We start from the raw sequence: 26,257 nt of genomic DNA, 5'->3' as shown, positions 1-26,257 counted from the left end.
TAAACATACTTTTAGAAAATATGGACCAGAACTCTCTAATAAAATAGTCTGGTCTTCAGACTAACAAGAACAAAGCAGTTATTTATATCTCTGCCTTCATGGAGCATAAACTGACTTTTTACATGGAACATGCAGCTTTAGCTCGAGTATTTCAGCACATACACATTTACATGTATGTAACCAACTGCACATCTAAGACCATTTTTACGGGATTCTCCTCTTGAAACGGGCCGGTTGGAAACATTAAAGTGTCAACCAGTGACCGTGTTTTCAATCAAGTCTTATAGCTAACATTAGCTTAATTAGCTGTCGTTGTTACTTGCACAACTGATAGTTTCTGGCAAAAAATGTCTGCCTCTGTTTGGAATCAAGGACCAACTTGAGATATCAAATGGTAAATTTGTCAGTGTTATAGATTACGTATGTGCTGCTGTGCAAGAATGGATAGCTTGATCGTCACTAGGTACTTAGCAATCATCAAACCCACCTTATTTTGAAATAAAAGTACAAAATCAAATGTACTTTAATCAGAGGACACTGAAACCTTGCAGCTAGAAAAACGTTAATTACTTATTATTGCCATAAACTATCAGGTTAAATCTATTTTTGTTGTTTGATTGGTTCTCCACTCATCTCCTGCCGCGGCGCAGTGGACCATTAGTTCTGTAATGGCAGGTAAACATTTGAGACAATCACAAGGCAAACAGAGAAACACAATCGATGCCTCTCAGCCTCAAGAAATATGATCCTTCATCTGGACTCCATCAAAGCAGCCCAGCACCTCCATGAATGAGCGGAAAGACAGACAGTGTCCCTTTAAGGGATAACTCACAGAGGAAGAAGAAAAGCTGCAAAGAGGAAAGGAGAGGAGGTGTGTATGTGTACGTGTACATGTCAAACTGATAGACACTTGGGAGAGAGACAGAGAGAAAGAGAGGGAGAGGAGAAAGAAAGACAAAGACGGAGAGACACAACATTGCATTAGTCACTAAGAGCCATTCCTCGCTCGCTAAAGGCTAATGCAATTTCCACAATAAGAGTTTCTCAGCAGAGGCTGTAAAAAAACTAGAGAGGGAATGAAAGAAGAGAGGCAGGGAGGGAGAGAGGGAGGGAGGAGGGAGGGAGGAGGGAGAACTGGCAGCGCTGCTTCAGGCTCTCATATGGACAGTGGATCTCTTGGGACAACTGCCTAAAAGTCTCCCTCTGTCTCTACTGTTACTCCTGGCTGTGTGTGAGAGGCTGAGTGGGTCGCTGCTCTGCTGTGTCTCCAGAGTGATTTATCAGGTTTTCAGGGAGGGGAGGTAGGGAGAGGGGGGAGAGGAGGGAGACAACTCCGGTGGCAGGCAGGCAGCAGTTACCAGCCAGCTGGCTGGGTGTGTTAACTCCACATCTCCACATCTGACCTCTATGGGAACAGAGCAGCCTCCACTCCTCTCCTGGCAGGCTGTGGGAACGAGGAACAGGTCTTCATTTTTACCCCCCGAGCCCCGGGGAACCAACCCCCGGACAGAGCAGGACATGACAGGACACCTTTGGCACGAAGAGCCCAGTTGGAGACCTGGGCTCTGAGGATTGCGCTGCCGACTGACTCTTGGATCTGAGATGGCACAGTTGGCAGATTTTGGTTGATAGTCAGGAAGTCGTGCAGTTGTCCAGTCAGTCAGTAGGCAGTCAGATGGTTAGTCAGTCAGACAGTACATTGGTCTCTTGTGTCCTTCCCAAAGGGTCAACTCTGCCACTTTGTGCATATTCTCATCTGAACTCTGAGGTGACTCAGATCTACCGAGTAGCAACAGTGGACCTGTGGGCATGGTGAGTGGCAACCTCTCTCTCTTTATCCCTCTCTCTCACACACACACACACACACACACACACACATTCGCCTTTTTCTCCCATTTTCCCCTCATGTGAGTCATTTCATTTCCAAATTGTATTAGTTTCGCTATGTTGTGCCTCATCCCTTTCCAGTTTCAGGGGACAGACACAAGACGGCAGATTTGATCAAAACGTCAGGGGGATGTTATGGAGTTTATTGATTGATCCTTTGTTGACGGTAATGGGGAACAAAATGTTTGTCATCGCCCACAAAAGATATTTCACATGGGTGGTTTAATCTTGTTGTGTATGAGAGTCAAATGACAATTTTTTTTACACAAGGTTAATTTACAGGGAATTATATTATAGTAAAAAAAATGCTAAATCAATAAAAACTACACAAAAGTTGAACAAACCTCTATTTCATATTTGATTATGATCTTTGTGAACAGAAACCAGCATGTCTTAGGGACACCCACCCACACAAATGCATACACATGCACACACCTGCATGACTTTAGGCTGCTGTACCAGCACTTTTTCCCAGCAGACTCATGACTGTGGGTGGTTTTGTAGAGAGCCATAATCTCACCACTGTTTGGAAAAGGAGTTTGGTTTGATAAACTAACCCTAGTGTCAAGTGCACAGAACATTTCTGAACAAATAGTTCAAATATTTGAGCACGCTCCAAGGTTTTATCTGGGTCTGCTAAATCATTAAGTCGTTCTCGTGTGCAAGAAACATGGACAAGAAGTAAAAGGGTAAGGGTTAAGAGTTTCATACTTATGGGCAATAAACTGTGACAGCACCATATGGAGGATTTTATATACATGCATAAAACTGCATTCAGTGGTACTTTGGCACAATGAAACAACTGTGTAGTGTGAACGGGTCCATGAATGACAAACAGACCAATAATCCACATCCAACTCAGCAGCCCTTTTAGCTTTTACTGTATATGGTGCAGAAGCTAAAGAGGTGACTCTCTTAACTCTCATCAAATCCTCCAGTATCAAAGCATAAGCAGCCGTTTACAACGTGCAAAAAAAAGTCCAGCTCAGACAAGAAAAATAAATAATGTTTAATTAACTACTTTAGCATTCATGACCTGTTTATGTTTTCTCTGGAGTCAGTGGGATGGATTAAAGCTGACGAAAAGTAAATATTATATAAATGATATTTCTTCATAGGAAATCTGGCTCCATCATGTGTTGTTCCGTCTACTAAAAGTTTATGAATTATTAGCCATAAAGACTTAAAGTGTATAAAAGCTTTCTTTCTGTTACTTTCTTCGGGAGTCTATCTGCCCCTAGTGGCCAAATACCACATGATTCAGCTTTAAATCTCTTCCACAGTAGGTCTCTCCATCCGTGGCCCATGTTGACATGGGCGTTGTCTCCAATACAATGAACAGATGTGTGTTATTTGGGCTCGGCTGCTAATTTTTCCATCATCAATCATGTTTATGTGCGCGTGAGGTCGCGCATCATTGTGATTTCGTACCTTTGTGTTGCGTGTTCCCCTGCATAAGTGCACCTGTGTGACTCCACAGTAGCTTGTAGCAGTTGTATGTGTGTGTCACTGCCCTATGTGCAGCCACAAGGCCTCCTCATCCTCCTCCTCCTCCTCCTCCTCTTCCTCGCTCATGGTTTCCCTGCACTTTGTGTGTTCGCTGGTTCCCCTCTGATCAACTGCGGAGAGTTTAAGTGCACAGGACAGCATGGTTTCCCTCAGCTCTTTCAGCCCGGCCAATGCGTCTACCACAGAGAATTTCTGTCTGAGCCCTGGCAATTACAGCACATATCCAAATCCATCTTAGCCAGCGACCAAATGAAGGAGCCTTTGATAGGCCCCGGCTGATGCATATTTACTTTTTATGACCAACCAAGTAGTAAACAGCTTGCCTTGTTGGCGCAGGAGTGAAACTTTAAATATAGGCCTGTTCACACACAAACATGCGAATAAACACACGCACATGGATGAAAGCTCATAGACAGGAATAGGCAGACTTTTCATGGAATGAAATAAAGCACAAGATCATTTCTTCATCTGCCAAGTCAGTGAACACCAGTGACCCTGCCAGTCCTGTTGCCAGTCGTTGATTTCATAATCAGGTTTGTCGAGCTATGTCTGGTTGTTTTCCTTTCCGAGCTGCAGACACAGCAGCAGCAACAGCAGCAGCAGCAGTAGCCTCCGATTGAAGCCATGTGTGGTGGAAAAACAGGCCTCGGTTTGTGGAGAGATTGCATGCTTGGAGTGGGAGGGAGCCTGCCGGTTACAGAGGTCACAATCCAAACACGCAAACTCCTCCTTGTCCTTCTCACACGCCATGCTGACGAATGCATCTCAATAGACGGGTGAGGAATCTCTCCCCAACCTCCTTCCCTCCCTCCTCATCTTAAAAAATGAATTAACCGGTGAGATGTATCTCCGTCTTCTGCTGCAAGTATCATGTTTTGTTTTTAAACTTTAATTCTACAACTTGTATGTAATGCCTTTAAGAATAATACAGAGCAAATATAGGCAACCAAAAAAGGCCTTTCCTCCAAGGTGGTGCTTAAAACAAGGTGCTGACTAAATCGACAGGAACGCTGTGTTCAGGGTGTGCCACGGAATAAAAAGCGGTTGGTTTAGTCGAGTCTGGTATGAACATTTATTGGAGTCAGCACAGCGCTTATGCATCCCAGTGTCCTCAGATGAACCCTGCAGTGCTTTATGTTGTTGTGTCTGAGCGTATCTCCTCCATGCATCCGTATGTCATCCGAACCCACCGTCACACATGTACACTCTGTTATCAACTCTTCCATCTCTTTATACCTCATTTTAGCCTCTTTTGTGTTTGACTCTCTCGTTGCTCTCCACCTCCCGGTTCCTCGGGCTCTTGCTGAGAGTCTCCTCCTCTGAGTCAGACTGTTATCAGGATCGCCACAGCTATTAGCTAATAGCTCAGATAGTTGCTACTATCAGATTCAGAGATAGCCAATGCCAGGCTTTAATGCAGCTGTGCCATTTCCCCTCATGCATTATAATCGATCACGTTCCTGTCAGTGCTGGGATCCAGATCAGTTTTTCATCTCCTCATTGTTCCTAATAGAGGTGAGTCATTGCCTTCCGATAGGTAACAATCACAAAGTACTTTTTGAAAAATCTTAAATCCCTTTAGTTTCAGGTCTTATAATGTTTCACTTCTAAGAAAAGGTTCGCAATTATTGATTTGGCATGGAATTACATCCCCAACAAATTGCATTAATGCTATGCAAAGTGGATTATTGTTAATGGGGCATGTGAAAAAGCTGCTGCTTAGATGCCCACTTCGTTCATCAGTCACATGTGAGCGCTGCTTTATCGAGACTGAGGGATCTAATGAGCTAAATAATGAAGCCCAGACCCCACAAACACCGGTAATGACTTTTTAATGCTCATGGGGTCTTTAGCTACCTTCAAGAGGTGTGATTGGTGGAGACAGGTTCATGTTCTATCTCTGATCAAGTGTGGTCTATATGTGGGAAATGGTTGAAGATATTGTCTCTAGGCTATCTCCTCTTGTATAAGGGTGAGGGTGGGGGCTCCAAACAGACCGTACTGATTAAAGCTGCGATAGAAAGGGGAAGCTGTAATAATGGTGCACACTTTTGGACTATATTTCCTCAGAGGCATTCATGATGTTAAGCAGCACAAGTGCCACAGAAATAATTTTATGAAGACTGAAAAACAAAGCCTGGCTCCTGCCTGCGCAGCTGGCCATTTGGTATGTGAAGTGGGTGTGAATGCCAGATCGTCAGTTATGGAAAGTTACAGATATTGTTGGCTGCAGCCCCTCAGTTCTGACGTCAGAAAGGTATACAGAGAGGAGGAGAGGGTTCAGTTGCTGTTCAATGATTTGTCATGTGCTTATTCTGAGGCTGACACCTTAAAGATGGTGGGGTACTTGAAAAGAGCCTGGTCATACTACATCAGAACACAGCAGTATTTACAGCTGTTCCGAACAGCCACAGTCGAAGGTGGAGTGAAAAGCAGGCAGATATTCAGAGAGACGTCATATTGTTTGAATATGGGGATATGAGAAACATCGTCATGAGGCATTTCGAAGTAATTGATCTCATGAAAGGTGAAGATTTGCATCCAAACAAGCACTTGGGTTGGAGCATACTGCTGGAAAACATCAAAAACTTTCCTCCAAAGAGGTAAAAAGAGTTTCATATTTCATAAGAGCTTTAGACTTTAATTTTGCTAATGCATGTCGGATATTATGAGGGGCCACCGGGGACATTATTCAGAAATGCACATACACATATGAAACAAAAGTCCTTCACATATACTGAAAACCTCACACATACACAACAGAGACGCTCTCACAGCATCAGCTGAAGGTTTGGTTTCATGTGTGTTTACGCATGGTTACTCTGAATAATGTCCCTTACGGCCTCTCATAGTGTTTCACTCTTTCTCACGCTCAAACACATACATTCTCACACGCTTACATTTCGCTCCGTCTATACTTTCTCCCTCAGCCTCTCAACAGTTCCCCTGTGTTTTATGAGCAGGGTGACAAATCTCAGTGGCACCTACGTGTGAGATGCAGGGTGACGTCAATGCTCCTTGACTTGGTTCAGATGCAAATCTATGCGCTCGTGGCCACCGCCGCGTATAGCTCAACATCTCCTGTGCAAACACTGCCAACTGCCAAAAGAGGAATTACACGAGAAACCGCTTTTCAGCAAATGGTGTGTGGCTTTTGTCACCTTAGAAAGAAAAAGGAGGGAGAGCCGAGGAACATACGTGGATTTGTGTGTGAACATAACAATGTTAATAAAGATCATTTTGTGGCTACTTCTTAGCTTTTTTAGGATTACGCCACTTCTGCTTTGTGTTATTTTCACTTTTGCTCTGCTTCAGTCTTTTGCCCAACAAGCAGTTCCTCTTGGCTGCGTGAATGAGGTCATTCGATTCATCTGAGAGTGCAAACCATGCGCTTTCTAAATGCGGTGACTTGTTTGCACGTTTCGTCATGTGTACGAAAAAGTTTCACCGGGATGTATATTGTGTTCAAACTGGAGACGTGACAATATGCTTTCGCAAACCACAAACAAAGGACAATGAAAAAAGAGTCAAGTTGCTATGGATACATGGAAATTATGTCAAACGAGCACTTCGCCTCAAGTAGGTTAGTATAGATCGTTTTGTCCTGATGCTATAGACAGTTTTTTTAAAGTGAATCATTCCTTTTCAGTTTCCTCTGCAGTTGAGAACAAGGTTATATCTTCACCCATGTCTGTCTGTCTGTCTGTTTGTTGGTTTAGTCATTAGAGGTTTAATGCAAAAACGACCAAGCCAATTTCGACCAAACATTGTTTACTGTCTTTCACACTGTAACATATTGCATTTTTCAACCTTATAGGTACGAGATAGGCTTGGAAAGAATTAATCAAATTTAGGGGAAGATCTGGATCAGGGGGCAGATCCAAGAAAACATATTTTTTACTTTCTTCCACGTCTTTGTTGATTTCTCAGAGAATAATTCATGGATGTTGGTGAAAAAAACATCTTGACATGTTTAGGGGACTGATATTTATGAGAGTCAAATAAAAATCCAGTTCTAGTGAATTTAAATGTGGTTTCATAAGCGGACTGGTGGGCCTTGGCAGAGGTATGCAACAGAGAATTAAACTGCAATTTAATTGGAAATCCATTAAACTTCTCAAATGCGAGGATTCATATGTTAACATTATCTGATATTTTACAGAGGAAACAATCAAAAGATTCCTCCATAATCGAGATAAAATGTTACTTGCACTGCTTATTCAGCCTCTCTGGGTTTTTTTGAAAGATTTTTCTTGCATGTGTGACAACCTGACAATCAGATAACCAGTCACCAATCAGTCATTTATCACTATTGAGCCTCCACACCCTGCAGACAAACACTGACTACTCCCTTTTATTCGCTCTCACCATTTTCTTCTTTTGTTTCACACACAACTCACATCAGCTCAAGCATGCAAATGAAACAGCAAAACACACACACACACACACACTAACATGGGCACACACACACACATACACAAGCAGACCATCCCTCATTCCACTTTACTACAGCTGCTCCGTGAAGCACAACTTTACATTCCACGTCTCACAACCTAGACAAACATATTTATTCATGATTCCTGTGCAGGGAGGGGCGGACTGTTAACGCTGCCTGACAGGACAGGCATACTTTTCTGTCTGAAAGGACTGCTGTACAACATGTACTGTGGCTCTGCACATAAACGCCAGTGCTGACACCCGTTTCCTTTGTAAAATGATGCCCTGATGCCACTGAGCCCCCGTCAGCAGACGCTGTAATGTTTTTAATGTGCATGCAAGTGCAGACAAGAATACCTGTGTGACTTTGAACAGTCTCTGTGTATTTTCTTTGTAATTATCAAGATTTGAGCTAAATGCACTGATGGTGGTGCTTTCAGACGGGCTCTGTTCTCCCTGCTGTGATGATTATAGATCTGTACAGTTTGTCCTCATCTCTCCTTCCATAACTTCTTACTGACATTGGCACAGGAGTTACTTAATCGTTGGCATATGTGCTGTAAAAAATCAGGGGAGAAAAACAGCACCATCAACACACATGTTTTAATATTTGAAGAATTGTTTGTGAATTTGGGAAACCCACTTTTTTGCCTTATGGGAGATTTTACTCTTCTGTCTCATTGATAAACACACAACAAGCAGCTGGTGAGCTGAGCTTAGCACAAAGATTCGGACCAGAGAGAAATGAGCCACATAATCATAGCGTCCACAGTTCAATTCTAGCTGTGGCCCTTTTCTGCATCTCCCGTCTCGCCCTCCACTTGTTTCCGTTCTGCCTCCTCACAGTTGATTATCGAATAAAGGCACAAGACAAAACACTTTGTCTCGCGATCAAAAAAACATTAGCAATAAAATGTTATTTCTGTTTTTTGATTATTTGTATTCAAAAATGAGCAGTTCTCAGTCAACCAGAGGGGAGACCACAGGGAGTTCCATGCTTCCAGCTAAGTCACCGTCCAACACAGTTTTGTTCAGATTAAACAAACGAGATGTAGCTGATCTGGGTGTTTTAGAGCTGTGGGTAGAAGGATTTTGTTGCCTTTGGACGGGGCCAAGCTAGCTGTCTCCCTGTGTTTCCAGTCTTTGTGCTAAGCTAGATAGATAGATAGACTTAGGGATAAGCTAACTGGCTTCACATTTAAAGGACACATTTGAGCATTAGTCTTTTCATTTAACTCAGTGAAATTATTTCCAAAGAATGTCAAACTATACCTTTGTGCTCACAAATTATACACAACAACATTATATGCGTCTCTAGACATGATCCAATCATTTTGACTCTCAAATTAAGGGACAAATTAAGTATGAAAAGTGATCAGGGATAAACCTTTGAGCTCTAACTTCCTCCTCACTGCTCAACAGTCCTGTCATTATTTTTCTCCCACCTGGGTGGGCCTGAAAAACGGCACAAACAACAACAACAAAAGATAATAATACCCTTGGACCTTCTAATTTTACAAGGAGGAAGTTGTAAAAAAGAGCTGGACTTTGTTTTTCCTGCGTGACCAACCCAGCTGAATCACATCCTCTACAATGGGGAAAACAAATCCAAAAATTCTCTATGACCCGAAAAACCCCTCGTTTAATGGCAGTCAAAACAGAACCATGTCGAATCGTCATAGTTTGGTCATTATTTGCTTAAAAGAGCACAGATCTCCGTGTGGTGCCTGTTCTCCTCGGCTGACATTTCACTGTGAGAGTGTTACAGCAGCGGCGCTCAGTTTGCGCTGCTCTTGCCATTTCAAACAAGCAGTGGTTTCTTCCTGCCCCCAACTTGCGTTAAACAAACCGACCAGGTAGCTGGCTCTGCATGTTCCGACTAGACTCCACATCTGCTGCATCCTGCTGATCTGTGCAAGAGAGAAGTCTGCAGAGTCATTCCTCTTTGTCCCACCAATTTCTTTTCTTTGTCACAGAGATAAGTTGCATCATTTTTTATTCTAGCCTCACAGGAGTGGTTTAAAGGGTTTCATGAATTATTATCAGATCACTTCAAGCGTGAACGTATAGGGGTCCTGTTTGGACTCTCCATGGAGTAACGTGTCTCTCTTTCTTTGTCTCTCTTTCTTTCAGGTCACAGGTGCTCCGCAGCTGCGTGTGGAAGAAAGCATCTGGAGCGCAGGAGGATGTTGGAGAAGATACAGCGGGCAGGGAAGGGCAGAGAGGTGCGGAGCGGGATCCTGCCCCTGCCCCGGCTGTGGTGGGGAGGGTTCCTGGCACGGTGATTTGATGCACAAAGAGAAACAAAAATCACATTGCCAGGGATTTCCACTCCTTCACAGCTCAGCAGATGACCCGATTGCCTCATTATGTTTCCACTGGCGGATGTGTGGTTCTGATTTTTCTAGTTATCTGACACGGGATGTTGCTATGGAGTCAAAGAAATAAATATTGGTGGAGGTTAGACAGATATTGTGATCATCTCTCTCAGCAGACTTCAAGACGTCAACTTGTGGAATTAGATTGTCACACGTGAGACTGTCTCCCTTAAGAAATAGTCTAAAAGCATTTCAGGCTGCAGAGCTGTTAACGAGTAAATGTGAAGAGCCATAAAGATTTACAAGTTTTACCAGGCGGATCACTTTTCAGCTCTTGGATTTTAGATTTAAAAACCAAGGAGACGGTTTTCGATTTCATAAACGCTAGGATCCTCCACTGGCTGCACAGTGAAACCCAATATGAATGAGCCCTCTTGAAACTGAAGTAAACCCTAAGCATCGTAAGAGACTTTGCAACCAGCCAAACTTTACCACTGATCACGTAAAGGTCTGCGTGAGTCTCTGTTCCCTCAGAAAGCCAGCCACCCACTTGCTAAAGGCACAGAGCTTAGCTAATTGGTGAGCATTGATCCCTGCTATGTGTTGTTCACAGTGGCTAAGTTCAGTGCCTGAGGTGAAATAGTTGATTCGACGGTGGGGAATTTGTTTCAGTGAATGGAATGAACCTGATGATCTCGGATATGAAGAAAGGAGGAGGGAGGAGGAGATTAGGTAGCAAAAGAGCGAGTGACGCTGGGAGGTGAGAAGACAGACACCCGGGGGATCAAGGTCCTATATGGAATTAAACCTGTTCTGTGGACCGTACGCAGGTCTCGATTGTGCAACGTGGTCCAGACGTGAGGAGAGCTGTGTGTTTTTTATTGTGTGCCTGAAGCAACGACTGAGTTATCTTACCTTTTGCATCTGGCAAGAATCACTGTGTGCGTGTTTGAAAGCGTTTCACTGAGACAGTTTTACCGAGGTTTATTGTGGACTTATTAAATGCCACGAGTTGTGCTGAGATTTTAGGAATGTGGTGCTAAATGTCAAGCCTGTCCGAGCATGCCCGGCTGAGTCAGCTCAGGACCAGTGTGCCAGTACTCGGGTGCCACATGGCAGCCGGGACTTATGTGTTGAAGGCGTGGGTGCGATGAGAGTGTAGGCTAATGTTAGCAGCTACATCACGCTCTTCATTACCCTGCGCACCGACATAGCCGGGCAATCAGGATATTGTTTTCACCTCTGTGTGTGTGTGTGTGTGTGTGTGTGTGTGTGTGTGTGTGTGTGTGTGTGTGTGTGTGTGTGTGTGTGTGTGTGTGTGTGTGTGTGTGTGTGTGTGTGTGTGTGTGTGTGTGTGGACAAAATATCTCAACAACTCATGGGTGGATTTCCACCAAACTTGGATGGAATATTACTTGGGAGGGTATCACAAGATGATTTACTTTTGGAGCTAATCTGTCAAAGGTCACGGACCGCAACAGTAAAAAACATGGTCTGAAGAGAGACAATGAGGTTTATGCTGATCAGACATATATCCCCCAGCAATTGACATCATATCACAAAGAAGTCAGGAAGTGCATCATATTAAACGTATGTGGATAAAAAAATGATTTAGCTTCCTCTTGACGTCATCATGAAGTTAGTAAGTGACGTCAGTTAGTTTAGTGCTACCAATATGATTAGTAACACATGCTACAGTTTATTTAGAATAACTAATCATGTTGAATCTGTAATGCATATTAAAAGAATCAGTCCAATAGCCTACATCATACATGGGTCAGTCCAGGAAAGGCAGGCAGGCTAAACAGGTGTTGCAGCAGTAGCAAAAAGGAGGGACAGGGGTTAAAGTATGTTCTTACTCTGCATGTTACCATCTAATCTTTTGTTGGATTATAAAAATGCCGGGTGTCTCAGCTCGCACGCTGCCCCCCCACGCTGCCCCATGATCTCTGGGCTATGCCCTCCCGTGCCTACTGAACTGGTATCAGTGTTTAATCTGAAAACTGGCTCAGTTCAGCAGGAACAGGAGTGGAGTCCTCTTACTGGCAAGATCTGTCCCGTGTTACATCTCCAACCCGCAGTGAGCATGCAGCAAGGCAGCCCAGCCCAGATCTGGCATTTTGGTGTCGCCTCGTTCCTTTGACCACACCCAGAGATGCACGGGAAGTTAGCCTCGAGCCACTGGCCCTGGTGAAAAGTAAACGTGACCCATACAACCTGTCAGACGACAGCACTGAACCTTGAAGCGTATGTAAAGCAGAGCAGCTTGAGTGTAATCACTGTCCGTGTCTTTGATAAAGCATGAATGTTTCATAAGCAGATTTACATTTTCTTTGCGTATTAGGTCGGCCCTGGCGTCCCGAGCTGTTGAATACTGTCACTGATGCAGTCGATCTTTTTGTTCTGCTCAGCCTTCATGTTTATTTGAGCATTCTTCCATCGACAAGGCTGCAAACGCGTCTCTTACACTCTCACGCCCGTGTCTCTCTCTCTCTGACTCCTTCTGTCTGTGTGTGCTGTCAAAGGCCAGGCGGAGACTGGAGTTCATTGTGAGGTAATTCCAGTGAAATGTGCCTGTGTGTAATTGATGTCACCCAGCAGTCTCCATTATCTGTGATTGGGAATGTGCACAACGCTGCTTCCTCCCAACTCTCCAGATAATTTGCAGCCACCAAAGGAAAAAGCGCTTCATCTTGAAGATATTCATACCCACAGGAAAATGGAAGCTCGTTAGCAGATGTGATGAATCTGCTCTTATCCCGCTACTCCGCCGATCGTGGTTGACACCATAACATTATTTTTTATGTCTTTAGGAGATTACCAGCACTATAGTTAGAAATTTTTTTTTACATTGTGTCAGTGGTGTGATGTTGTCTTCAGGGCATTGTTCAGCCAGGTGTTACCGCTGACACATTAGCTATGAGTTATGTAAGCACTTAATCTGACTAAATGTTGCATGAGCTTTATTATTGTAAATGTCACTAAGTTTCCAACTACTTTCCTATCATGAGGAGCGTGATTTATTTTGATATTGCAGGTGCAACCAATGTTTCATTTAATCACTGAACTTACCACAATCTAATAAAATACACTTTGAATGAGTCTGAGAAGGAATTCAAGCATTTTTGTATCCAGTATCTCAAGATAACATCATTTAGAGGCGAACATGCTGCGACAGAAACGACCCAAGGTGGAGAAAGAAGCATTACAGGTAATGCAAATGTGAGAAGGTCCCTGTGGTGCTGAGAAAGTATTAAAAGATGGGTTTATAGCACAACATTTGCATATTGTTGTGATTTTTCAGTTGCCGTGTCTATTAGTCAAGGTCAACTGAGGAGACATGCAAACAGACTCAGTTTTTAATAAAATGGAATAACCCTTAAATGATAACATGCTGTTGTGGGCTGACAACATTCCAGCCCACAACAGATACAAAATGCCTAAAAACTGTAGTTTGGAGTTTAACAAATTTTGACATTGTGGTGACATGTTGACATGACTTAAAAGTTGAAAATAAAGTTTATAGACGATGCAACTGACCAATTAACTGAACTAGAACTCACTAGGCACTCAGAGCATGTCCCTCTGCCAAGGCCCAACTGTCCCATAACTTCGATCAATTTGCACCGAATATCAAACACTCAGAGATATCATGTTTCCCAATTTTTACCTCCGCCAACGAGCTTATGTTTGGGGTGGGGTATATGTGCCAAGAAAAAACAGGGGACATTTGGTGCCAATCTAGATAATGGTCCAGCTGTATCTCATGCGAAAAAGGGATGTGCTGGCAAAAGGGGCCCTTTTAGTTTTGATCATGTATTTTTTTGTTTAATCCTGCTGTCAAACAAGTCAACAGGGGTCAACACATAACCTCCTTAGTCGAGGTAACACAATTAAGTGTTTTAGAAAATTATACCCTGTATGGTAAATGAGGACATAGTCTCCAGAATCACTGCTACTTGTTGTCATTGCTGTAGCAGATACATTTGACTACAAAAGGTCAAATGTTCAAATTTCTACTTGGGTTATACTTGTTCCATCCAGCTGCAGGCTGCTGTTTCATGCAGTGAAATCAAAACCATGACAACACGCAGTCTCTGGTTTTCATGAAAACTCGCTGACACATCCAGCAGGCTGAGGCGGGTACCCAGACCAAAGCCTCCAGTTCTCCTTTTAGTCTCCATAGCGATGTCAATACCCCTTTCATCTTCAGGCCTCAAAGGCTGACCAGATTTCGTGATGTGGCGGCTTTATTGAGCCTGATCTGCTTTTGTTTCCCCCTCTGCCATTCAATCAGCATCCGTGCAGCTCTGGCCCCGTGGCTGTGAGCTCGCCTGCGTAATTTGGTTTAGAGCTGAGCAGGAACATCTGTTCTACAAAGCTTCGGCTCCTTCCGTTCCTCAGACCTCATGGAAAAATACCGAGGCCGGCGGTGAGACCGCTGCTGCAGCACCGGCCCACGAAACCTGCGAGTCACGACCTTGTGTCCAAACCCTTTCAAAAATAATCCGAGCAGGGACAGAAGAAGAGTGACGGCTCTTTGAAACACGGGGTTCAAATGTGTGAGGTGAACGCTTAATTGATTTCATATGTACAGTAAGGGGGTTTAAAACAAAGTGTTTCATTCAGTCGGCTCGCTCACATGGAACAGATTTATAATGTGAATACAGAGAACGTACTGTTACTACATTCAATATAATCAAGGGTCTGTCAATCTGTTTGACTGCACACAACTTTAAAAAATGGGGTCTGTTGGGAATTATACATACACACCATAATCATTTATATATATTTTTTATATATTTTGGGAAACATGCTTATTTGCTTTCTTGTCAAAGTGAGATAACAAGATCTAAAGCACAAGAACTGTATAAAAAGATGGACAATGTATAAATCAAGCCAAAATTCAAATGCTTCATTTGGAGTCAGTGCAATAGAAATCAGGGGATGCAGTCGAGGTCCAACCAATGTGTTCGACCGATCGGGAGCATCAAATAATGAATTCAAACCAAACTTATCTGAAAATGAACAATCGTGATAAATTTTTTGAAAAAACTGTTGCTCGTGACACGCTTTAGCTTCACTTTTGTGGAGCCATCATGTCGTCCATCTTTATACACAGCCAATGGTCATACTCAGTAGTTCAAAGATGGTGAACATAGGAAACATTAACAGGAACATGTCAAAACTGTGGCTGTGAACACGTAAGCACACTGACGTTAGCATTTAGCTTTGAGCACAAAACGCAGTACATTCTTCTAGAGCTGCTAGCATATACAGTTCTTAGCCTCGTTACCTGCAGAGGCCCTCTTAAAGAAAACCTGCGTCTTCACTTTGGAAACTTTTAAAAAACTAAAGCCGAATCATCAACCTCTTCCTGGAACATCTTTCCCAACACAATTAGTTAAGTGGTCACGGTGCTCAGCCAAAGCACAGCGAGAATGAGAGAGGGGATTAAGAAAAGAAAAAGAACAGGCTCCCATGCTGCACCACGTTTCCCAAGGTTGAGAAGGAAGTCACTGCAGACGGACGACATCCATCCCTCAAGAGAAAACTTGTAGTGGTGATAATTGTGTGCTATACAGTGAAAGAGGAAATAGAACATGTTGGTGGAAAATGTTATTGATATTTGAAATGGGTAATAACAGAATTTGTGCCGATGGTGTTTCCGCCTCCATCAGTTTATATCTTATAAACTCTGATCTCTTCTGTCCCACTGTCTATAATCTGATAAAGAGGAAGCAGCTGGGTCCAGAGATGGTGTAGATTTTCGGATGTACCCAAACTGGCATCGGAGTAAATGTCTCTTCTGTGAACCTCTGAACTATTGTTCTGATACAAAGAAGGAAAAATGCAGAATGAGGATAACTTGGTGATGCTTTCCCCACAATTAGGAAAAAACTGGACAGAATTAATTTCTCCATGTTGTTCCTTTGTTTTTCCACTTCAGCTTTTCTCCCCCATCTGTCTTCACTTTCAAAACACATTGAATGAATGAAGTAAAATGTCTGATTCAACAATAACAACAACTAGAACTACTATTACTACAACTACAGCTACTAATGCTACTGCTACTTCATGTTTTCACACGAAATGTGAAGCAAATTTTCGTGAGCAACGCAAGATAACACAACCCGCGATTATTCACCCATTCTCCTCAGGAAAAGAGGAGGATTTCCGTCTGAAGTGACTTAAATTTCTGCGTTATACCTGTTGTGGTTACGCCAGAGATTCCAGCGCCATCATGTGTGAGTCCACATGATCACACAGCACAGCACACAGCTCCCAGAGCTGCATTGAATGACGTTTCCAGCGCTACCAGAGGCCGACCAGTGGCCAGTTTAATGACCTGCTGGCTCTGGTGATATTTATTCTCAAAGCTGATTGGCTTTCCTAAAATCAAATCACACAAATGTTTTAACGTTTTTAATGTTAAAGTTACGTGAATTTCCAGACGATGGCGACTATCATGTTGAGTCCATTCATTTCACATATTTGCATTGAGTTAGTATGTAATCTCATGTTGCAAAAAATTTGTTTCCCATTTGGAGTGACCATAATGGTGTCACCAGGTGCCTGCGTGTATAGAGAGAATAATACGAACCGAGGTAGCTCCCTTACAACAGATGACTCCAAGACTATTGTAAAACTTTTTCTTTTACAATGTGTGTTTGAACGAGTTTAACACACAAATCCAACTTTTATTTGGTAAATCAGGATCAACCATGGAAGAGAGTAAGAACTTTCCACCAGAGTTTACTCGAATTCGTCAGCCAGGTGCAGTCACATGAGAAAGTAAAGGGTCTTATATGCAAATGTTTGATTTGTTCGTGTGGACATAAGGAGAGTACGCCTTTCCTGTTCTTTTGTTCTCCTTATTGGCTAGAACATGGAAAGTGGCAAGCACACTGATTGATTGGGTAAGAATGGAACCACAACATTTGTTCAGCCATTACCGATGTGTGAATGTGGAATGGGACGCTGTGAGTTTGCCAAATAAATGCAACGTTCTCGCGGGGAGTTCTTCCCAGGGAGCGAGTCGACGGTTTCAAGATAAAGAGTTTCCGGATGTTGTCAGTTCATGAAACGTCCTCTGTGTGTGAGTGAGAAAGACCAGATAACGACTCACTGACCCAACTCACACCTGGGGGTTACTGTCTGTGTTATATCAGCTGTGTTGTGGGAACACTGTCACTGCACATCCATGAATGTGCACAGCTGCCCAAACACGTGCACACTTGAAAACATACAATATAAATGCCAGCTGATGCACTGTTAGGCTGCATATATGTTAAACTATTCAATTATTCACACGCCAGGCTCTATTTCCTGTTATATTTAGAAGGAAATGGAAATGACAGCAGCAAATTATTAAAGTGCTTATAATGTAAGATGTCCAATATGCAAACAAAATGTATTTCCATTATATTAAATCCATTATGGCTATTATAAATGTTTCAGTTCTAGGAATCCATGAGCCATTATTTCTAAGCTATATACATTCGGCTATAGACTGCAGTGCAACAGATCATGCAAATGTTTTGTCAGAGAGACTGTCTCCGCCTCTCTTTACCAGGAGCTATAGGTGCAGCTGAAACCCAAACAGACTCTCTCTTTTGCAGTTTTCCGTTCCCATGTGATCTGCATGTATGTTCTTGATCTAGCCTGGGGTCTCCTCCTCCCGGTTTCACATGTCCTGTAAACCTCCAATGGATCAGATAGCATCCTGACTAGATGCCCGAACCACACCTATGAGAACGTGGGTCATATTGTAACTGGTCTGAAAACATGTTGACCTCTGCCCTGAAAGAGCAAAACCACCTTTCACGTCTCCAGAATGTAGGTTTCATACTCACACAACGTTTCAGTTTTACTCCACAATTAAGCTACTAAAATGTTATTATAACTCATGTCCTCATTTAAGTTTAGAACAAAAAACCTCCCTTTTCCTTAAAGACTTTTTTCGTTTCGCAGGCTGTTGTGTTACATCGCGTACTCGTGCAGCACACGTGTCATGGAATTGTCGCAGTGCTGATGGCAACATCTTTCACTCCCACGTGTAGGGGCTGTGCGCCTCACCCGTTGCCTTCCCCTTTCCTCAGACAGTACATCATTAACTGTCTGCTGAACACCTGGAGGCAAAGCCAGCGAGGTAATTATTGAGGGCATAGCGGCGTCTGCACGCAACCATCATTAACCCATCATACCTCATTTAGAGCGGAGAAAAGCCCTTGTTGTTGTAAGGGGAGAAGGGGAGAGAGCGACGTGGACTGGTGATCAGCCGCTGACATGTCAGATATGATACAACACATGTCTTCTGAGCCCTGAGCTAATAAAGCCTGGAATTCGCTGTTGCTTTTTCATCAGGCACTGGACCTGGAGATGTGCCAGGACGAAGGATGAGGGAGGCTTATCCCCTATACCGTAAAGATGCAGGAATTCATGAGAAGGGGAACTCACACAAACACACACACTCACAACCAGCAATGACTTGCTTGCTTCCCCAGCCACAAAAAACAGGAAAGGATTTTGAGGTGAGCCAACCACAGAAAACCTCACCTCTTAGAAAACTCATAAACGACTGCAGAGACCAGATTTAGTGTGTGTGTGTGTGTGTTTGTGTTTATTGGGAATGTTTGTATTTTAATGTGTGCACATGCATCTTAATGTGTGGACTTATGCATATGCATTTTTAGCTGAGTATGTATATGCACAAGATTTAAGTTGCTTCTGTGTCATGTGTAAATAAAGAATAAGTGTGTGTGTGTGTATGTGTGTGTACGCATTTTGTTTCATTTTCCAGCATCAACACAGACCTCTTCAGGACCAGTTGACGTCATGGGGACCAAAGCTCGGTCCTATTTAGACAAAATGTAATTACTGAGGTCCTGGGTCACAGTTAAGAAGTGAATGGTGGTTAGGTTAAGGTTAGTGTTAGGCATTAAATGGTCATGGTTAAGTTCAGGGATAAGGTTTAGGTTAGGCTGTCCACAATGTATATGTGTGTGTGTGTGTGTGTGTGTGTGTGTGTGTGTGTGTGTGTGTGTGTGTGTGTGTGTGTGTGTTTAATGGCAGCTAGAGTGCACGTGGCAGCTGTTTCACGTTAAAGTATGAAAGCTGATGTCTTCGTTTCTCACCTCTACACCTTATTTCCTCCTTCCCGTCGACAGTGACGAGCCCGTGCAGCTCACACGCGTCATGTACAGGAATGCCAATGTGACAGACTGCCAAGATAGTGGAGCCTCTCAAAAGTCATTATTGATAAGCAAGTGAATGGTTTTGTTTTTTTTCGCATCAGGATGACTTGCAGTCGTTGATTTGTTTGGGGCCAAGCTGAATTGTAAAGCAGGTCTGCCTGAACAGATTGAATTTGCTTTCATTGTTCTTTATTATTCATTATTCTTCGCTTTCACTGTAGAGTTGAAATCCCAGATTAACTTCTGTTGCACTTTCTTTTATACACTCATGTTTGTTTTCTTTGTTCACTGACCTTTCTGAAAAACTAAAACGTAACATCAGGTTTGCACGAGGACTCGATGGATCTGTTGTGTTATATGATACGGCCTTTTTTTACCTCTACTTAAATGAAAAAGTGCTAAAATCACAATGCACAAGCTGGTACAGTAGTGAATACAGTAAAATACTTTTTAAAAACCCCTTCATGAGATAATAGACTTCCTGCGGAGGCTAATGGGCCGAGGAGTGAATGGAGATTCAGTACTCTGGCTCTCAGGGACACGTTAAGGTATTTGAAACAATAATCTTCAAATTCTGGTTTAGGAAACTTCCACGTTGCTTAATCTCGTTTATCATCAGCGTGAAATTCACTCACATCACAAAACAGCAAAAACTCTTATCTGTGCCTCAACTGTAATTTGTAATAATCATTCATTTCAGCCATAACCTGTTATAATGCGTCACTCATTGTTAGAAAGCCTGGGATTTCCTTGTTGGTTTAATGTGGGTGAGGTTTAGTTGATAAACAGGTGATGTTGTGCACTTCTGAGCACCAATCAGCTTTGTCACTGTCAATCATATCTGATCATGCCACCACACCACCCTGCAACAAATGATCTGAGCTTTTGATTGGTGAAGATTGAAAACTTAAAGCTAACAAAACAAAAAAATAAACTGCCCACTGAATAATAACTTTGGATGCTTTTTTCTGAACTTTAACTTTGTTTAGTCTTGAATATTTAAGGGGCTTTGTGATGTAAAATGTCTATTCTTTAATGTATGATATGAGAACTGGGCCACTGCATCCGAGAGAGTAGAGACACTTATTACAGACACAGCGTATTATAGTATTGAGTTCTCACAGCCTGTACGACTGCACCTCGTGGCTGTGATCTATTGCATTGATAGTTTCATGAAATACGTAGTGAAACTTTCCATTTCCGCCTTTGCAGAGTGTCAGATCATTGGTGTTTTTCCCGCCTCTAATCTCAGCTCAAGACAAAAGAAGTTGTTCCAGTGTGCAGCAGCCGTACAGTACAGTAGCCTGTACACTCTACAATGCATACTATGTGCTCAGCCTTATCTATCTAGCCTGCCAGACAGTCATAATGAATTTATCAATTAGCTCAGACTGTGTGTACCCTTGGGGCTGCAGTCCCAGTCCTCACCTCCTTAAATCAGTCATCTTGTCAGAAAACCAGAGAGGGGAGCGTAGTCTGTGAAAGGCATTTTAAGAAATCTGTTGGGTGTTAGTCATAATTTCCCTCGAAACTATAGTGAGAACGATTTCATATTTTACTGAATCAGCATTAAACTGATGATGTTTTAGCAGAAATTGAAATACATCATTTAAATCTTTTGGAATGTGTCAAAAAAATTGATATGGTAATTATCCAGTATTTGTGGTTAATCTATATTAGCAGGCTGGGGAAATAATACATTATTTTGAATAATTTGATTCATCTGCAGGAGCCAGTCAGTGAGATGTCTCCCTCTAGAGGAGAGCTCAGGTACTACACCCTTCATGAAAACAGCACGCACTCGTACATACAGCAAAATAAACTTTATTCATATATTCATAACATAACTGTATACAGTCAAACATCAGGCTTGGTACAAACAGTTAAAATACAATGCATTAACGTATGTACATATTTTCCCAAACATTCCCATGTTAACTATTGTACAGATAACTATTCTTGTAAATAATCTGCCTTAAAATACATTTAAAAATATTGTCTTCTTGTAAAAGTAAAAAGTAAGTACAGTGCAATATCAGATCAATCCAGTAAATGTGGCAAATACATAGAAAAATACAAAAAATAATGCGAAAATCCTGTGAAACAATTGCAAACCTGAGGATAAATTCATATTTTTATTGGGTTTTCTGACAGTGCGTAAACATCGCTGCAACTACCTGTTGGCCCGGCAGTGAACATTCAAACCAAAACTCAGAGGAAACGGTTTGATCTGTGTCAGTGCACACAGGTTGTGTTCGCTTGGGAGGGGAGCACGTTGTGGTTTAACCACTTGAAACTGACAGGCAGCTGGTGGTGGAGCTCAGCCTGTATTTTTTTTGCATCCTGCGAGGCTTGCTTGGCGTTGGCGGTGGAGAGGCCACACTCAGATTCCTGACCTTGTTGAAGCTGTTCCTCAGACTGTCCCGCCTGCTCTCTGAGGTGCTGCTCGACTCCTTGGATATGAATGTGTCTGGGTGACAGAGGCCGGCCCTCAGGCAGCAGCAGCACAGCAGCTCGGCGATAGCCTTTCTCATGTCACTGCTGCCCAGGGCGTAGATGATGGGGTTCAGGCCAGAGTTCAGGACAGCCAGGGAGATGAAATAATCAGCGCTGAGCAGCAGTGCACATTTGCGGGAGACGCAGAAGAAATCCAACAGTAACAGCAGGAAGAGTGGCCCCCAGCAAAGCATAAAGACCCCAACAATAGTGATCACTGTTTTAAGCAGGGCTAAGGAGCGCTTGCGACTGCGTTGGGGGCCCAGCTGTGAACTCCTGTGCACGTGGCAGTAGATGGCACCATAGAGGACACCAATAGCCAAGAGGATAATGAAGAAGATGAAGAGAGCGAAAAAGATGTAGCTCTTGGAGTATAGAGGGAGGAGCGTGGAGCATTTGTCCAGGCTGCACACACAGTTCCAGCCGAGCAAGGGGAGGAAGCCAATCACCAACGCCAAAACCCAACAGAGTACCACCAAGCCGTAGATCCTATAGTAGGAATTCCTGGCTGACTTCTGGGGCAGCGGCTTCATCATGGCGGTGTAGCGCTCCACAGCAATCAGCAGCAAACTGAATATGGATGCTGCCAGGGCCACGAACAGCGTCCCTTCCCTGAAGAGCCACAGAGCAGGGCTGAGGCGGAAGGTCTTGCTGCCAGACATGCAGATGTTGACCAGGTAGGCAGCGCCTGTGAGGAGATCACTGAGTGTGATGTTGGCGATGCAGACGTAAACCCAGCGCCGGCTGCGGCGGATGCGGGAGATGACGGCCATCAGCACAAGGAGGTTCTCCAGGATGATGAAAATGCTGAAGCAGAAGAAGACGGCTTTGGAGACACTGATGTGGTTCACGGTGTTTGAGATGGTTCTGTTCTGCAGGCGGCCGGTGTGGTTGTAATGCCGCAGGATCACGTCGTTGAGGCCACTGGTGTCTGACATGGTGGCGTTGGAGAGGTGACTGGGCGAGTGGTACAGGTGGAGGCAGGAGGAGGGGGAGGTGAGGGAGGAGATGATGCTCATGGCAGTGGCTGGGATGGTCAAGATCAAGGCCTCAGGTGGGAGCAGGCTGAACTGAGCTGGTACGAGCTGCACAGGAATTAGTGTGAAACTCCTGCGATCCAGCAGGCTATATCACACTCTAACCACGGGAGCTCTACCTGTGCTCAACACACCTGAGGAGACAAAGGAAATAAGGATAAGAAACAAACTAAAATGGGACCTATATGAAAATCAAATCAACAGAAGGAAGTACTACTACTACTACTGTTTGTATACCCATAACGGTACAATTTAAAAGGCATGGTTTAAATGCCTCCCCCATGTGCCGCAGCACTCCACCTAGTTGTGGTTAACCGACACAGGATGAGTGAGCTGCTGCAGCGGGGGGCATTTAAATCACACTCTGAAGGAAATAAACATATGATAAGAACGCAAGAAAGGGGTTTCTTAAATTTCCCAGGCAGCAATGTTGACTGAATTACTGCACAATGATAAATAATTGCAAAATATCAAAACACATGTTAAGTTTCTTCTTTTTCCCCTTCAACTTTTTTTCTGTGTAATCAGTCTTAGTGAATCAAACAAAAAACGAGTTAAGAAATAAAAAGCATTCTTTCAAGGTTTATTGAGTTCTAAATAAAAGCAAAAGCTGGAAAAAATTATACATTTTCCTGCATCGAGCCACAAGAATCACAAGAATAAAGTGGAAATTCTCCAATCTGTTTAAAATTTGAAATATCTTTTTTCTATTCAATTTTGACACTTTTTCTAATGTTATTTTCTTATGCATGTGTCAATAAAATTCCAGGTGATTATCAGAGCTGGAGATTGAAGTGAGCTTTTTGTGGTGGAGAGAACTTACCGTTTCTGCTGCTGGTGATGCTCAGTGCACTTGTAGCTGACTGCAGATTTTTGCAGCACATGGGGAAGTAAGTAAGCCGGACAAGGTAGTGTCTCACCACACCCAAAACATGTTACACATCACACACACAGACACACACACACACACACACACATCAAGAGATTGCCATCGCTATGTTCCATCACCTCGAGAAGAGAAAAAGCAACTGTGACAGTTTCACAGTTACCATATCATTTTAGATTTTCAAAATCAGAGGTCAAATTTAATTCCATTCAGTTTAAATAGTGTATTGCCAAATCAAAACATACATTATCTTACATAGTAAGATCGAGACCTGACAATATCACAGAGAAATTGTTGTTTAGTGATTCTTTACTATTGCTCTGTGATCTTCAAATTGCTTTTAAATGTTTCTTATCATTTGCTTTTTTCCCTATTGTTTACCTTCAATGTTTCATGTAACTGTATTTTGCAGTTCATTATTATTATTAAGTTATTTCAGAAAATATTTTCTCATTGTACTTAAAGCCACCGTTTTCCATATTTGTTCTCGTGCATCATGTTTCCCAAGGATATCCTGCAGATGTTACTACCACTGCACATTAAATGTTATTTCTCAAGCTGCCCCATGATAACTCATACGGGAAACGCTCTGATGAAAGACACACACTAGGCCATGTGTAAATGTTATGTAAAAATAACATGACTCAACTTTTTTTAAGGATATGTGGCAAGGGTCTCCACTTGCACTTACAAGACCGTGGTCCCTCGCCAAGCCCCGAATTACAAAATCTTTAAATCAGAATTTATTTTTTCTCAATCTTTCTCAGAAAATACAAGAGAAAAACAGGAACCTCTGAGTGGTGCCCCTCCCTGCAGATAGAGGGTTTCACTTGTCTCATCGCACAGCTGTGGTTGTGGCTTTGGGTAAATAGGCAGGACACAGTCATAGTCAGTCCGTGCTCTTGTTGTCACCATGCATGGCACTCTTCACTTCCCAACATCTCCAACCATGTGCCAGCAGACCCTCACCACACGCCACAAGACAGGCGGTGTCACTGATGCCACGACCACTTTCACATCAACCAATAAACACACAACATACTGAGAACCAGCATATGGATCATCTTGCCAGAACCAGAAAGTGAGGCCAGACCCCGAAATCAAGAAACCACTTTTCAAATATGAGCAAAACCAGAGCTCGTAGCTGAACACATTGGCCCTTAGAGTGGAGTTTTCTAAGAGCTATGATTATATATTTAAAGCTTTCAGCCAAGTAGGATCTAATTGTATCGCTGTACTATAATTATCATTTATCAAATACTTCAAAAGCACCCTCGTGTGGTTTGAAAAAAGGTCAAATGAAACCTTTGAGAAAATATAACTGTGATCATGCCAATGCCCCAATGTTTTTATTGGAAAATATTGCTTTTCATGCTGATAGTAAATGCTGTTATTTTGGAAATAAGAAAAATGACAAGTGGTTATTATCTGTCTTCTTCCATCACATGTCCGTCACAAATATGTTTCTGTGGTTTTTCCCAGCAGTTTTCCATTCTGCGTGAGTCAGGAGCAACTCTTTGCATGTAAATTTACTACAATACAAAGGTTAAATAACTTCTAGGCACTTGACCCACATTGTGTGAAAATGTATTGAGGCATAACATTCATGTACGCCCACCATGAAACCAAGAAACTACTTTTAAACACCACTTCTCCTTTTTAGTCTTCAGACATAAAAGACAAGAAATTCATGCATCAATATTGATATTATGAGTCTTAAGACTTTTTTGTGAGTTTTGACCTGATATATTGAAAGTTTCATAAATCTTGGTGACACGCACCACGAGAGCTACTTCGTACAAATGTTCTCTGTGTAAAAAAAATTGTAGAGGGCGTTAGCAAGTCATCTTGTCACTCCAAGACCAAACAACCCCATCATGTTGCACACTTTGGTCTGTGACACATTTCAATGCATACCCGGCCTCTCAAAAATAGCAAATTGTGTTTCATCATGGCTTCGTAAAATATCAAAAGCTTCACTCTGGAGCATCATCAGGTTTCAGGAATATTGTGATCTGATTTGAGCAAAAACTGTGTTGGACTGCTGACATGTCAAAGTAAGAAATAGACAATTTTCCTGTTCCCAGTCAAGGCTTGAAGACATCTTTAGGTCAGGATATGTTCCCAATAGGGGGGAACATTTTTTTCCTAGTAGGTGGCGCTACGACCAAGAAAACACTTTGGCCTGTAGATGTCTTCATGCCTGGACTTTCATCAAACATGTGAAGTTTCAGAAAGATCTGATGATGTGAGGCAGAGTTACAGTTTCTTTGATCGTGGCATGTCGGCAAATTATCGTCTGGTTAATGCCGAAGGGAGACAGCTAAAATAACTAACCTGCAACAAGGACTTATCCAAAACATGAACTGAAAATGAACAGTTTGGAGCTCACATCACAACAAACTCCTGCCACACGAGGTGTCAACAACACCCTTGTCTGTTGAAAACGCCCTTTCTTTGAAAATTTGACTTCAAACAGATCCATGACCA

The 26,257-nt window shown here is 42.7% G+C and overlaps 1 protein-coding gene and 1 long non-coding RNA gene across 2 annotated transcripts; one reads left to right on the top strand and one right to left on the bottom strand.

The window, feature by feature from the left end:
• Positions 1–1,152: 1,152 nt before the first annotated feature.
• Positions 1,153–13,253, top strand: LOC118121452. Its single transcript, XR_004698335.2, has 2 exons — positions 1,153–1,812; positions 9,967–13,253. It is a non-coding gene; the product is annotated as an uncharacterized LOC118121452 (long non-coding RNA).
• Positions 13,254–21,156: 7,903 nt separating this feature from the next.
• On the bottom strand, positions 21,157–23,767 carry s1pr4 (sphingosine-1-phosphate receptor 4). The gene is made up of 2 exons (XM_035175834.1): positions 23,705–23,767; positions 21,157–23,015 (listed from the first exon to the last, which is right to left on the bottom strand). Exon 2 carries the CDS (start codon positions 22,861–22,863, stop codon positions 21,631–21,633), a length of 1,233 nt encoding a protein of 410 aa, XP_035031725.1. The 5' UTR covers positions 22,864–23,015; positions 23,705–23,767; the 3' UTR covers positions 21,157–21,630.
• Between the last annotated feature and the right edge of the window lie 2,490 nt (positions 23,768–26,257).

This window comes from Hippoglossus stenolepis, chromosome 14, assembly GCF_022539355.2.
Source record: "Hippoglossus stenolepis isolate QCI-W04-F060 chromosome 14, HSTE1.2, whole genome shotgun sequence".
In the NCBI taxonomy this organism is placed as follows: Eukaryota; Metazoa; Chordata; class Actinopteri; order Pleuronectiformes; family Pleuronectidae; genus Hippoglossus; species Hippoglossus stenolepis.
This window is presented reverse-complemented; position numbering and strand designations above follow the sequence as displayed.